Source organism: Monodelphis domestica, chromosome 5 (assembly GCF_027887165.1).
Source record: "Monodelphis domestica isolate mMonDom1 chromosome 5, mMonDom1.pri, whole genome shotgun sequence".
Classification (NCBI taxonomy): Eukaryota; Metazoa; Chordata; class Mammalia; order Didelphimorphia; family Didelphidae; genus Monodelphis; species Monodelphis domestica.
In genome coordinates this window covers 253,589,420-253,604,816 of record NC_077231.1, presented here as the reverse complement: position 1 = coordinate 253,604,816, position 15,397 = coordinate 253,589,420, and the positions used below count along the sequence as shown (strand labels likewise).

Genomic DNA, 15,397 nt, shown 5'->3' with positions numbered 1-15,397 from the left:
CCCATAGAGAAACTATAAACCTATATCAATATACAAATGTCCCAAGTTCCAGCAACCAGCAACAGGAATTATAAATCCTATCTGAGGAAGCAACCATGATTATATAAATATTAGACTTGGTAGAAATGGCAAAGACAGGAATGTAGGGAATGGGTATTAAGTCTGTTGGGAGAAATGGAATTGAAAAAAAGGATTAAGACCTCAAAATAGATGTGTTGGATGGTAACTGGCAATAGGAAGTAGAGCTTATAAGTCTATTTTTCCTTGTTTTCTCTGCCAATGTGAATGACCTTTGGACTAAAAATGACAATAAAAAATAGCTAATAATAATCCTAAAGAACTACCTGCAAGATAAGTAAGAAAACATCTAACTGTGCTTGATGAAGTCGGGTTAACTAGCACAAATGAACTACATCTATAGGAACTCAAAGAACTGGCAGATGGAATTGCTAAACCACTGTTAGTAATACGGAAGATCATGGAAAATAAGATTGGAGAAAGGCAAATGGCCCAGTCTTCAAAAAAGGAAGTGAATCGAGTCTCCAAGCTCTAGGTCAATGAGTTTTTATTTTAGATACTGGAGAAAATTCAGAATAGATCTAGCAAAAAAAAATGATTAATGAATATCTAATAAAAATAACTGCTTGGCTTCATCAAGAACAGGTTGTGCTATATCAAAAGATTAATACCTTTTTCCCACAGTTACTCATCTGTTAGATCAAGGAGATGTTACTGACATACAGTTTACTTGATTTTAGCAAAGTATTTGATAAAGTACCTCACACTGTGGAAAAGATTGAGAGATATGGGTTAGATAATAGCAAAAATGTGGATTTTTGGGACATGTTTACTATGTAGATTCAAAAGAGTAGTCATTAATAGTATAGTGTCAGCCTGGCAAGAGGGCTCCAGGGGAGCGACCTCTGGTGTCCCTTTAACATTTAATATTTTTATCTGTGATTTAAAGGCATAGATGACATTGTTATCAAATCTGAAAATGGCACAGTACTGTGAGGGATGACTAACAGATTAAAGAGTGAAAATCTGAAAAGATGTTTACAGGCTAGAGTGCTGGTCTAAGCCTAATAATATGAAATTCAGTAAGGATAAATATAAAGTATTATACTAGGATTAAAAAAATCATCTTCACAAGGATGGGATGGAGAAGACCAAAAATAGGGGGCCATTATTGGACTTGGTCCTGAATACAATTCCACATTGTGATATGGCAGTCAGGAGAAATGTTCTGTTTGGTCCTAGTGGGTAGAACCTGAGACAATGGTTGGAAGTCCTAGGAATCTAGACCTAGATTTTTTGTTCCAGCTCTTCTATTTGTTACCCTGGGTTAGTCACTTCACCATTTGGGGTCTGTCTCCTCATCTGAACAATGAAGGAACTCAACTGGATAACATCTGAGAGCCTAAATTTTGTTTTTGTGAAATACCCATCTTTTTTTGGCACTTTTGTCTGTGTAAAATCATCAGCAAAGAGTGGAAATATAAAAATGTAAACTCATAGCAATTGATTTAAAGTCTAACTTGGACATGTAGAGTACCTTGGAGGCTGTGTAGCCTAGTTAAGAGAGGGGACTAAGCTTGGAAGTCAGAAGGGTTCAGGTCTTGCCTTCGACAAGTAACAGATATATGACTGTATAGCAGGTCACTTAACCTCCCAATATCCTCGGGCAATTTACACTGCATTTATAATTCCCTATCTTGATGAAATCGCAGGTCCAAACCAAAAACAAACCAACTTACAAACCCCTACTTACTTAGAGAATTGCAACTGTTATACAATAGTGAAAGCTTCACATAAAATTATTTTTTGAAAGTTTCTCTGATCCATTCCCAAAGTGACTGATAAAATTAAGAGAATTTTGTTAAATTAGGAAAAAATGGGAGTGTCCATTCCTTTAAGAATAGTATCCTGCTTAGAAATGGGAGGTCCTGGGTTCTAGACACTTCCCAGCTGTGTGACCCTGAGAAAATCGCTTAACCCCCATTGCCTAGCCCTTACCACTTCTCTGCTGTGGAACCAATACTCAGCATTGATTCTAAGATGGAAGGTAAGGGTTTAAACAACAACAAGAAAAGACCAACATCCTGCTAAGAGCAGGTTAGATGAGAGAAACATGGTATTCTAGAAAGACGCCTCGGCTTAGAGGAAGGAGACCTCTGGGTGTGAACCCCACCACTGATATTTCCTGACTTGTCCTGGACAAGGCACTTACCCTTTGCACATGTTACTCCTTACTTGTAAAATGATGTAGTCATGCCTTTAGTACCTTTTTCTTTGGGCTCGGGGATGCAAATTAACAAATTATTGCATAGTCAAAAAGTGGAAAGAATGCTGAATATAGAGTCAGAAGATCTGGATTCACCTCTCCAGTCATTCCCTTGAATTCTCTTGGCCTCATTTTTTGCATTTGTAAAATGAGAAGATGGGGGAGGGCTAACCTCCAAGGTCACTTAAGAAGAACTCAATGTCACCTATTATTTATTATCTACATTTTGTGTATTAGAAGTTTATGTTCCAAAATGTTACAAATTTTTGTCTGAATTTTTTGGATTTACTCTATTCTTTTTTTTTATAATCACAGGTTTTTTTCTACCATTAATAAATTCCAAATTCTTTTTTACAGAGACATGTGACCCAGTCTGGGGGTAACCGAAAATTCAAGTGCACAGAATGTGGCAAAGCTTTCAAGTACAAACACCACCTTAAAGAGCATTTAAGGATCCACAGCGGTAAATATTGGGCTCAGCTTGGCGGGGCTCCATACTTGGCCTGGACTCTGGATTACATGGGAAACGAGGCATTTATTCGAAACTGAATCTTTGTGTTAAATAACACAAGCATACATTTCCAAATATAGAATAACTACATTGTGTCAGTTTTCTTCTAGATCTAGTTGGCAAAGATAAGATGGGATTAATAGGACTGACTTCTTGAAGAAACATCACAAATTCTACTTTCAAATGAAAATTGCCTTTCACAGAAGTGGTCTCTTTAGGAGATTATATATTTATTCCATGATTTTGCTATTGCTCGAAATATTTTGGAAACTACTTTTCTGTAACTACCTTAAGACCCTGAGCTACACACATTCTTTTGAACATCCACAATATGAAAAGCACTCATTAAATGTTTACTATGTGCCAAACACTGCACTAAGAGATGGAGCTACAAAGTGGAAAGTCCCTGCCCTCCAGGGGTCTATTACATTCTAATGGAGGGAAACCACATCCAGAGGAAAGGGGACCAGGGAAGGAGAGCCTGCTCTGGGAAGCCCCAGAGCTGGTGGCTCAGCATTCATCTGATTTGGGTTCCCAGTGCAAAAAATAGTAAGGAGGGAGAATTGTTGAGGGGAGGCCAGCTGTGGTAGGAGAGTGGATAACTGGCAGATCACTAGGTGAAGGCCTGGACATGGCTAAAGAGCAAGCTGTGGGAGGGAGTCGGTCCCAGCTCAGTGCCAGGGCAGGGAGGATCTATGGAGATCTAGTGGGCATCTTGCCAGAGTAGCATGGGTGGGCTACAAAGCACTCACCAATACAAATATCTCAGCCCCAGGGCAAGAGTGCTGCCTGATTTAAGCAAATTGCTATCCTTTGAGGATGAATTTGATTTTTTAAGCAGAAAAATATCATTCAAAATCATGTCTGGTGACTTAAGGGGTTATAAAAAATCACAGAATTGGAGGGGAACTCAACTCCTTTCTGCACTGAAAGGAAGATCAAGAGCCGTAAACCAATTTTTCAGCTCATCTAAACTAGTTCTAGTAAGGAGTTCCTAAGGATAATTTGCAAAAATATTTTGAGCAATGATAAAGCCTGTAACTTCAATAATTTGTGATATCGGGTAGTTTGTCTAATTCACCCATGGTCATGTCACTAATGACCCATGGTCAGAGGCAAAACTGGACTCTGTTCTTGACTCCAAGACATCTCTAACCCCTAGACAATACTGCCTTTTGACAATATGGTTAGATATATAACCTCCCATCATAGCTCCTTTGAAAGGTAACAATCATTTGGATGTATAAATTCTGAGATTTTTTTAAAAGAACTTCAGTCTTTTAATCACATCTTTCCCATAATAATTTTTAGACTTGGAAGTAAGTCCTTAAGAAATCTTATAGGCAAAAATCCAAACCTAATCAAATGAATGAATTCTGAGTCCTTACTCGTATTACAGTAGAATTCCTTGAAATAGCCGTTTTCATTGAGCATTTAAATATGTTTGTTATGGCCCATTACTGCTTGACAAAGGAGTTGATGATATTTCCTCCCCCCAAGAGAAACTTAAAGCCAAAGTATTAAGAGCCTGTTTGAATTGAAGTGTAGTCAGAAATGAACTGAAAAGTGTCTCTAAATTGTAATATGACTCAATGGGGGACAAAAGCACTTGGCGGTGTTTTTCAGAAGCACAATTATTTGGAAAAGCAAAGTACTCTATTGCTTTTGACATGAAGAACATTCATTTTTCCTGCTTACAGATCTCTTATTGACAGCATTAAGTTAATACAAGATGCAGTGGGATATTCCCAGTTAGAAGCTAGTAAATCACATTCTTATCTGAAGAACTTCTTTGCTTTCTATCGAACATTCATCTTTTCCCTTTCTTACAAAATGAGCATTGAGAAGAGAGGGGAGGCATCGATTGGATGGGAAGAGAGAGGTGTACGATGCGTGAGGGATGCAAACGTGGAGCCGGCTGGCCCTGGCACGTGCTTGAGAAAAGAGCAGACCAACAGCAGTCCTCCAGGCTACCCAGCGCTTCCCAGGAGCCGCTCTTACAGGCATCCAGGCAGCACCTCACGGTTGCCACACTCATTCCCAATCCCATCTCATTTGATGCTGTCCTTATCTCCCTTTATAGTCGTGCCGCCCCGTGCCCCGATGCCCCCTTTGAAGGCACACGTCTCTGGATCTTCTGGGGAATTGACCCGTAAAGGTGGTCAGCCCATTGTAACTCCTGGTCCTAGAGAACTGGGCTGCGGGCCCACAGGAGCTGAGCCCAGGAGGACAGCTCTGGGCTGCCTCGCTTTCCGTGGCTGTGGCGTTTGGCAACTATGGATCTATCCGATTGCAGATGGACAGCTAGATGGCTGACTCTCATGTTTTTCCTGGCTGTGGGTCTCTGGATTCTTTTTGGAAATTAAGTTCTAAAAATGTGTAGAGCATGAAATGTTATGGATAAAATTCTGTGTTCCTTTACGGGGTTTTTTACACCCCAGACCCAGGACTCTTGGGAAATGATGTCTCCCATTGTCGAGAGAGCCCATGGAAAGGTCCTGGGGTGCCGGGGCTCCCTTCCTTTCCCAGGAGACAGAAGTACTTCTACTGGAGTTGGGGAAGGGAGAATGCAGACATTCTGAGATTCCTTCCAGTACTCATTTCTGCAGTTGTTTAGAATTATGAGGAAACCAGGCAACACTTCTGAGGATATAAATTTCAGTGATATGCTCTTGGATTTATAATGTTAACAGAACCGTCTGTCTAAGTTAAAGTTACTTTCTTGAGAGGAAAAATTTTCTCTTTATGTGATGCAATTAATGCAAGTGACCTAATATCATAAATACTGCTTGAAACTTAAGAGAATTAGGGGCAGCTAGGTGATTCACTGGACTGAGAGCCAGGGCCAGACACAGGAGGACCCGGGTTCAAATCTTACTTCAGACACATCCAAGCTGTGTAACCTTGGGTAAGTCACTTAACCCCAAAGGCCTAGCCCTTACCACTCTTTTGTCTTAGAATTAATACTGAAAAGGGCTTTTTTAAAAGACCATGTGAAATAACAGATACCCAGGAATAGAGAAGCTGGCATGACCTCATAGAGGGAGCTAGTCTCAGTCAGGAAGACTCAAGGTTATGGACAGACTGGTGAGGTGACCCTGGCAAGTCACATAACCTGGAAATGCAGAACATCTCTTTAATGCTTTTGTTAATGTATGAATGTGTCAAAAATAGTTATATAATTGATTTTACAGTTGAATGTTAGAAAAGTTTTGTTTTGTTTGTTTTTCCTTTCTTGGGAAATCCTATCTGACATCTTTTACAAATTGAATATTCAACCTTAACAAATAAACTTCAAAACTCTACTAGGTTCCCTAGAGAGGGATTTCCTAGAGTTGTGAAGTTTGTCCATTAAGGTTGACTATTCAACTTTAAAGAATGTCAGACAGATTTCCTCTGCCCTTCTCCTCCATCTAGGGAGGATTCCCATTTAAATTGGCTAGATTGGGATAAGGAAATGTATAGAGATGATAAGGTAGAATAATGAAAACTGTTAAGGTGAAAGATTCAGAAGTTGAACTAGATCACTAAGGGGAGATTCTTTTGGCCTCCGTCATTACTCTGGTAAATATATAGAAAATAGACATTATCTATGAGAATGTTTAGTGCAAACTAAAGCTTCCTAAGTGGGTTATTTCTAGAGCTTATTTTAAACATAAAACATGTATTTTACATACAATTATAACAGACATACCCGGGGCGGCTTTGGAAGGGCTCGGCTGTTTGGGAAGTCTTTGGACTTGTGGACGGTTCTTTACTGATGTCGTGACTGTCCCCTTTTGTTGTCCTTGTTTAGGAGAGAAGCCATACGAATGCCCAAACTGCAAGAAACGTTTTTCCCATTCTGGTTCCTATAGCTCACATATAAGCAGTAAGAAATGTATCGGCTTGATGCCTGTGAACGGCCGGTCCAGAACGGCGCTCAAGACGTCCCAGTGCTCGTCCCCTTCTCTGTCGGCATCCCCAGGCAGCCCCAGCAGACCCCAGATCCGGCAAAAGGTCGAGAACAAGCCCTTGCAAGAACAACTGCCAGTAAACCAAATTAAAACTGAACCTGTGGATTATGAATTCAAGCCCATAGTGGTTGCTTCAGGAATCAACTGTTCGGCCCCGTTGCCCAACGGGGTCTTTGGCGGTGGCAGCCCCTTGCAGGCCACCGGCTCTCCTCAGGGTGTGGTGCAGGCTGTGGTCCTCCCGACGGTCGGCTTGGTGTCTCCCATAAGTATCAACCTGAGCGACATTCAGAACGTCCTCAAAGTGGCCGTGGACGGCAGCGTCATCCGGCAGGTCCTGGAGAACAATCACGCCAACCTGGCATCCAAAGATCAAGAAACAATCAGCTCGCCCACGATACAGCCGGCGGGGCATTCCCTCATTTCGGCCATTAGTCTTCCCTTGGTTGACCAAGATGGAACAACCAAAATTATCATCAACTACAGCCTGGAGCAACCTGGGCAGCTGCAGGTGGTTCCCCAGAATCTGAAAAAAGAGAACGTGGTTCCCACCAACAGTTGCAAAAGCGAAAAGTTGCCCGAAGACCTTAGAGTGAAGTCTGAGAAAGAGAAGCACTTTGAAGGAGGCCCGGAGGACAGCACCTGCCTTCTGTGCGAGGACTGCCCCGGAGACCTGAACGCACTTCCAGACCTAAAGCACTATGACCCCAAGCAGCCCGCTCCGGCCGCCCAGCCCGGCGTCCCCGAAGCGGACAAGACCGAGCCCCCCGCCCCGGCGGACCCCGGAGAGGGCCGCCTGTCCCCCAGTCAGCCGCCGCTGAAGAACCTCCTATCTCTCCTCAAAGCCTACTACGCCCTCAACGCCCAGCCCAGCGCCGAGGAGCTCTCCAAGATCGCCGATTCTGTGAACCTGCCCCTGGACGTGGTGAAAAAGTGGTTTGAGAAAATGCAAGCCGGACAGATTCCAGGACAGGCGTCCGATCCGTCCTCCCCCGAACCGGGCAGAGTCGGCGTCCCTGCCGCCGACAAGGACCCCACAGCGTCTGCGAGTGCGGACGAACCCCAGGACGGCGCGGCGCCTTCCAAGAGTCCAGGGAAGACGACCAAGTCTCCTGCTGTCCCGGTGGGCTCCGCTCTGAACAGCTCCAGAAGTCGCACGCCATCCCCATCCCCACTCAACCTCTCTTCATCCCGAAACACGCAGGGTTACGCGTACACGGCAGAAGGGGCACAAGAAGAGCCACAAGTGGAGCCTCTCGATCTTTCACTACCAAAGCAACATGGAGAATTACTGGAGAGATCCACCATCACTAGTGTTTACCAGAACAGTGTTTATTCTGTCCAGGAAGAACCCTTGAACTTGTCCTGCGCCAAAAAGGAGCAGCCACCCAAGGACAGCTGTGGGACGGACTCAGACCCAGTTGTCAATGTGATCCCACCAAGTGCCAACCCCATCAACATCGCCATCCCCACCGTCACTGCCCAGTTACCTGCCATCGTGGCCATTGCCGACCAGAACAGCGTCCCGTGCTTGCGGGCACTGGCTGCCAATAAGCAGACCATTCTGATTCCCCAGGTGGCATACACGTATTCTGCGACGGTCAGCCCCGCCGTCCAAGAAGCACCCGCCAAAGGCACCCCGGCCAATGGAAATCAGGTAACGGAGCTCACGGGCAGCCCGCGCATTCTGGCCCTCTCCAATTTCACATGCTTCCTGTACCCTAAAGGGAGGGCTCTGGGGAGAAGGGCTCAGATAAGAAGGAAATCATCTCTTATTTCACTCGGGTAACTTGGCATTTTTAAATGTCAAAACACCTGAAAATGACGCTGAGTGAAATGTGCTGAGGCTCATTCAGACGTCCTCGGGGACGAGGGGAAGGCAGTTACAGAGGACAAAATGGCAGATGGAGGGGGCAAGCCTCCACGGCCAAAGACCCAGCTGTCCCAGGGCAGCTAAGAACAAGTCAAAGCACGAATTACATTCTTGCATTAATGCTTCTGTCCCCAAAGTTAGGAAAACTTGTTCCCCAGGTAAAGCCATCCATAAGGGAAGCTCCATTGCCTTTCACATGAGGGCCCTGGGCTCAGGAGCCGTGTCCAGGGGCTCCCCTGGGTCCCCCAAGGCCTTGAGCAAACAAGAATTAGCCTTGGTAGCATAAAGCTATAGAAAAGGGTAATGATGGTCACCTGCTTTGGGCATGTTCCAGTTCATCTGTATCAGGAAAGTGTCCCCACACACACCCGCTCACCCACACAGTGCCGCCCTGCGAGGCCACCCACCACCCCAAAAGCACCCTCGCAGCCTCTGGCAGGGTGGGTGTCTGCCTGGCGTCTCCTGTGCGACCCCAGAGCGGAGCTCCGAGTCTATCCCATTTCTGAGTCCAAAGAAACAGCTGTACTTCAGGGTGGCCAGCTGGGCCTGCCTTCCGCAGCGGCGCCTCCAACTTGCACAGGCTTGCTACAGCCAGCAAAGGCAGCTTTCATGGGTGTGCATTGACCAGAGCGGCCGGCCCAGCGTGCCCCAGGCCGTAAGGAAAGCCGGACCGCGTGAGCGAGCCGGGGAGCCTCTTCGGTCTGGCGTCTGTTGTTGTTTTGTCCTCTCCTGGAAATGATCTTCAGGGTCATTCTGCTCCGAGCCTCCTTTTACAGGCTGGTCCATTAAGGGATCCCATCACTGTTCCACCAGCTCCCCTCAGCATGGTCCTAAGTGCCAAAAGGAAAAAAATCATAGAATACTACAGCTCCATCCGCTGGGCTAGAATGTGGCGAGCTAGTGTGCTCTTACTCAGCGTAGTATGTTCTGTATCATATAATTATGTCATTGTGATTAGATGTTTTTCATATAAAAACAATATCATTCCGATTAGAAAACTAACTATAATATTCTAGAAACTATTGGATTACTGCAGAGAGAGAATAGGAGCTAGACCTGTGATTCATTGATACAGGGATCTCCTCTGTCTCCACGACTCATTCTCCTGGAGGGTCGGGGGCCCTCCGGGGCTGCAAAGTCAGGACTGGGACCCACATTGCCCTGGCTCTGTGGCCAGAGTTATGTCAGCCACATGGTGCTGCTGCTTTGACAGATTATAAATATTTGTCCTTTTTAAAGCCAAATATTTACGGCTAAGGCCAATGGAAAAGCCTTTTCTTCAAGCCTCACTCAGAACATTCCTCCTCTTCCTAGATCTTTCTGTCTTTCCCAGTACATGTGAGGCTTGTGACCAAGGTATCACCTTACCACCTAAGAAGCTTTCCATCCCCAAACACAAGGAAATGCCCTTGGTTCCCTGAGATTGAAAGAACCTGGAAGAGGTACCAAAGCACCAGAAATCGGGTTACTATAACTGCTTTTAGGAATAGTGACATGCCTGAGGATGCTCTTTGTACCATCCTCCACAATTCTCCCTCTCCTGGGATGGGCAATTCATCTTTGCCCTCATTTCTGGCAGTATTTTGTGAGAGCATTGATCAGAGTTCAGCGATGTGGCTTTGGCCCAGCTCACAGTAGGAAACAGGAGTGGAGAAAGCTGGGAAATTGTGTTGGGCTTTTTTCATCCTGCACCATTCTGTATTTCACATTAGCAAATAATATAATGCACGTGGTGTTATTGACCATTCTTGTCTTAAATCAGATGTCACAAGGTTACTAAATAATAAAATGAATCCTAAATCAGGATAATTACTGAGAGGCATTTTACAGATAAACATCTCTAAGCAATAAGATGGCACACCAAAAAAGGAACCAAGTGATTTTATTTCTTGAAAATCTGTCATTTGTGAAAATGTGGTTTGAGCCATAGTTTTCACATTCTTTGAGGTCATGAAAGCATCCCTGCAATCCTGACAGCATTGCCCTCAAGCCTAAACAGTTGTCAAATCTGGATCCCATTCGGTCCCAAGAACCTTCCTGGGAATACCTGGGATGGGACTGCGAGCAATATTTACTGGTTTGTTGGCCAGGATTGGTAGTGTGAAAGGAGCGTGGTTTTTAAGAATTTGGAGTTAATAGCTTTTTTTATTCCAGTTCATTGAAAATACAAATCAAAGCTTTCATAACTATTCCCTATGTACCCATGTTGTTCTTTCTAGTTTTAGTCTTTTTTCCTGTTGCTATCATTTTACAAAAATCCCTGTTGCATACATAGCTTTGTGTTGTTTTTTCCTAAACATGTCCACTTTTTCCCGTAGGATGAAAGGCAAGACACTAGCTCAGAAGGAGTATCAAATGTAGAGGATCAGAATGATTCTGATTCTACCCCACCCAAAAAGAAAATGCGGAAGACAGAAAATGGAATGTATGCCTGTGATTTGTGTGATAAGATATTCCAGAAAAGCAGTTCCCTATTAAGACATAAATATGAACATACAGGTATGTTGGGTGATTCCATGCCATATTGATCTCTGATTCAGTGTGCTGTGAAGATGCTAGATTGTAAATCCAAAACCCTTCTGCTCCCTACCCCCCGTTGGTCCTCCACCACTTGGATCTTATTCTGTCTCCCTATTCTGACCATCTGTTCTATGTCAATTCTTTTAGGAACAGAATCTATTCGAGAAATAATTGAGAGGACAGGTATTTGCTTCTTCCTCCCTCCCATGAGCTGTCACAGCCTTTGGTCCTTTGGTCTCCTGGCCACATTCCTGTGGGCTTTGTCTTCTGCCTTCTGCGCCCCGCTGGCCTCAGGCCAGCAGCTCATCCCCATGTCTCCCAGGCTTCCTCCACACTCCCACTCCTTGGGACTTTGGATAAAGTTGCCAAAGGACAGTCCTTCAACAGCTGCCCATTTTTAACAGTGTTCCTATGGAGCCAGTTGTCCAGTAGATCAGAAGTGGGGAGAAAACAGAGATGGATGGATTTCAGGGGGTCTGTGAACTTGGAATGGAAAAATTACATCCCTCTTTTTTACTAGCCTCTACCTGAAATACAGCATTGTCTTCAATTATGATTATGAGTCCATAGACTTCACCAGATGACTAAAAGGGTCCATTCCCACAAAAAAATGCATTTTTTTTTGCATACTTGCTTAATGACTTTCAGCAGAATATGGATGTGTTATTCTGTCTTTGGAGAAAAGGGATGCTTCCTTTTGTGACAGAAGAGAAAATCCTCAGCACGGGGGATTCCCCTATAATTTCCTTTCTGTAATCTCTTACCCTCTAAAATGAGAAAACTTAGGTTTCTCTCCCTCTGAGAACAAAATCTTAAATATTTAGTCAACATAAAATTGTCTTTGAGAAAAGGAATCTGGTGTCTCGAAGTACAGACAAACAAGTGCAGGGTCCCTGACAACTTTTTTTTTAAGGACCACCTAAAATTTTTAAAGTTAAACTATTTGACATTACTGGAAAGAAGTGATGACTATCATAAACAAGCCCATATCTCTTTCCTCAAATATCTGGACAATTCTTTTCTAGCCTTCCCCAGCCCCTGTGTATACATTCAGTGAAACGTCTCACCCAGCTTTTCTCTTTCTGGGTTCTGCACAGTTTTGCCAGTTGACTTTCAAAATGGCGCCTCTCTTGAGATGTTTGTCTTGGTGGTCTCCAGCATTCTCATCCAAAAAGCAGGGCAATGTGTATATATGTATGTGTGTGTGTGTGTGTGTGTGTATATGAGCAGAAAAGTTGCTTACTTTCCCATGAATATATACTAAATTTTACCTGAGACCCATATTATTTTAATAAAACCTGGGTGAAAGTACCAACTAGGAAATGTCTAAAAGATGAAACTAGGAAGCCCTTAAAGCTCTTCTTACACATCACATCAGGTCATGTCCTTCCTCCACATTCTGAAGTGTTACAAAAATATAATTAGAAAATAACAAAATTGTTGTATTTCAAAGGTCTCCTCTTAAACATTGCAGGTAAACGGCCTCATGAGTGCGGAATCTGCAAAAAGGCATTTAAACACAAACACCATTTAATCGAGCACATGCGCCTGCATTCTGGAGAAAAGCCTTATCAATGTGACAAATGTGGAAAACGTTTCTCACACTCGGGGTCTTACTCACAACACATGAATCACCGCTACTCTTACTGCAAGAGAGAAGCTGAGGAGCGCGATGGCCCCGAGCAGGAAGAGGCAGGCCCAGAAGCCCTGGCTCACGAGCGTGCGGGGACCAGGGCATCTCCCTCCCAGATCGACTCGGATGAGAGAGAGAGTTTAACCAGGGAAGAGGATGAAGAGAGTGAAAAAGAGGAAGATGAGGAGGAGGAAAAGGAGGTGGAAGAACTTCAGGAAGAAAAAGGATGTGGAAAACCCCAAGAGGAGGAGGAGGGGGAGGAAGAAGAGGAGGAAGAGGAAGAGGAGGAAGATGAGGAGGAGGAGGGCGAGGGAGAAGGAGCAGATGCTGAGGGTCCCAGGAAGGATGAAGAGGCCGTCAACCAAGCTCGCAGTGTAGAACAAGAAATCACAGAGAATGGCGAATAAGGATCGAAAGAGAAAACAAATGAAGCTTGATCAGTTTTTCTTAGAAGAAAGATAAAATCTCATTGGTAATGAAGTTTGTTCTATACTATACATGCTTTTCATGGAAACATGGTAGCTTGCATACCGTGATTTCTCTTCACTACTGTGTAAAAAAAAAAAGTTAAAAAAAATACAAAAACCCACAAAAAAAAATATCCAGGTGTGCCTGAACCTCAAACCTAGTAATTTTTCACGCAATTTTCAAAGTTAGGAACAAGTTTGTAACATGAAGCAGATTAGAAAAATAAATATAGTGACTCTGAAAGCAAAGATTCAACAGGTTGAAGGAAACCTGATTTATTAGACAAGCATCTGGCATCATTTTCTTTTATCAGTATTAATTTTCATTCTTTTGTTGGTTAATTTTTGAGCTGTACAATTGGGAGAGATTTATATAATTTTTTATTGGTAAAACATTTGCTAAATCCGCTTCAGTATTTTATTATGTTTTTTTTAAAATGTGAGAACTTCTGCACTACAGAATTCCCTACCCAGAAGTACGATGCAGTTCCAAACCGTGCTGACTGCCTTCTGGCGCTTCCGTCTCAGAGGTAGTTAATATCTAACATTTAGATGCTGTAGTCAAGCATTTTATCATTTCAAGTATGGTGTTAGCCTTCAGAGAGCAGCCCATAGAAGAACGGAAGTTTCTTACTCATGTGGTTTAAAATGTAGTTGAAAAAGATTGTCGTTGAGTTCTGATTGCAGGGACTAACAGTGTTAATACTGGTAAGGACAGCAAAGTCGTCAAAAAAATCAGTGTTTGTAATTGTGTTTGAGTATGTAGTAACAAATATGAAGGATATGATATGAAGCTTTGTATCTCCTTTGGCCTTAAGCAAGACCTGTGTGTGCTGTAAGTGCCATTTATCAGTATTTTCAAGGCTCTCGCCAGCCTTGGGTCAATGTGTGGCCTACAATAACTAGCATTTGTTGATCTGTATCAAAATTCTCAAATGAAACTTAAGAACATCATCTCTGTCATTAGAGAAACAAAACCCCTGGAACATTTCATCCTTTAATTCCTCAGTATTCATTTTGGGTTAACTGACTTTCAGAATTTCTCTTCAGCAATGACAAGGGAAAATTTCTAATCTGCTCTATCCATTGGTTTTAATTTCAGACACAGACACAAGTCGTCATTATTTGGCTCATAACTGTTTCCAAATGTTAGTTATTATGGACCCCATTTATTAACAAAGTTAGCTGATTTGTACCTATCAGTATTATTTTTATTTCTTTTAGTTTATAGATCTGTGCAACATTTTTGTACTGTATGTCTTCAAACCTCGCAGTATTAATACCCTTCTTACTGACATATGTACCTTTTTAGTTTTAGAAAACTTTTATATTTATGTGTCTTATTTTTATATTTCTTTATTTATTACACAGTGTAGTGTATAATACTGTAGTTTGTATTAATACAATAATATATTTTAGTATGAAAATTTGGAAAGTTGATAAGATTTAAAGTAGAGATGCAATTGGTTCTCTTGCATTGAGATTTGATTTAACAGTGTTATGTTAACATTTATACTTGCCTTGGACTGTAGAACAGAAGATTAAAATGGGAATGTATTAGTTTTACAATTACAATCAAGTCATTTTACCTTTACCCAGTTTTTAATATAAATCTCTTAAATTTTGAAATTCACCGTGTGACTAATCGCATGATGCCCTGCAGTTTTATTAAAGGATTAGCCTGACCATAAAGCTCTCATTTCCTTAGAAAGCCAAACTAGGATAACCTTCTAGAAACAGCATTGGGAACAATGTCTAACAGTTCTGTGCCAATTTGTTCCTGTATTCATGTATGTAAGTTACAAATCTGAATCTTCATTTTTAAGTTCCTTGTTACACCATGGTCATTTTCTAGTTTTTTACCAGACTCCCCCATCTCACAATAAAATGCGTCAACAAGCCTGACTTACTCTCATTCTTTTCCTTGTTAATCAAGTCTGGTTTGGGGGAAATTCAGCAAGGTAATGTTCCTCGGCTTCCCGGCAGTCTCTCACCTGGAGCCTAGGCTGAAAAACAAACCATTTGGGTGGAGTGTTTGGAGAAAGAGATGGGACCACCTTTGGGAAGCAGGTCTGACAGCTCCGAAGAAGAGCGGCACATCTGCCCCCTGGGAGGGCTCTGACACACTCACCAGTCTCACTGGATTCAGCACATCA

General features: G+C 42.8%; 1 protein-coding gene across 7 annotated transcripts in view; it reads left to right on the top strand.

Moving 5' to 3' along the window:
* Positions 1-15,146, top strand: part of ZEB1 (zinc finger E-box binding homeobox 1) — a 210,954-nt gene extending 195,808 nt beyond the window's left edge. For all 7 annotated transcript variants that reach the window (XM_003342087.3, XM_016426318.2, XM_056800900.1 and 4 more), the window contains 4 exons: positions 2,642-2,747; positions 6,592-8,405; positions 10,940-11,120; positions 12,616-15,146. In XM_003342087.3, the coding sequence (XP_003342135.2) occupies positions 2,642-2,747; positions 6,592-8,405; positions 10,940-11,120; positions 12,616-13,181 (2,667 nt within the window). In that variant the 3' untranslated portion in view covers positions 13,182-15,146. The remainder of the gene's footprint in view (positions 1-2,641; positions 2,748-6,591; positions 8,406-10,939; positions 11,121-12,615) is intronic.
* The last annotated feature ends 251 nt before the right edge of the window (positions 15,147-15,397 follow it).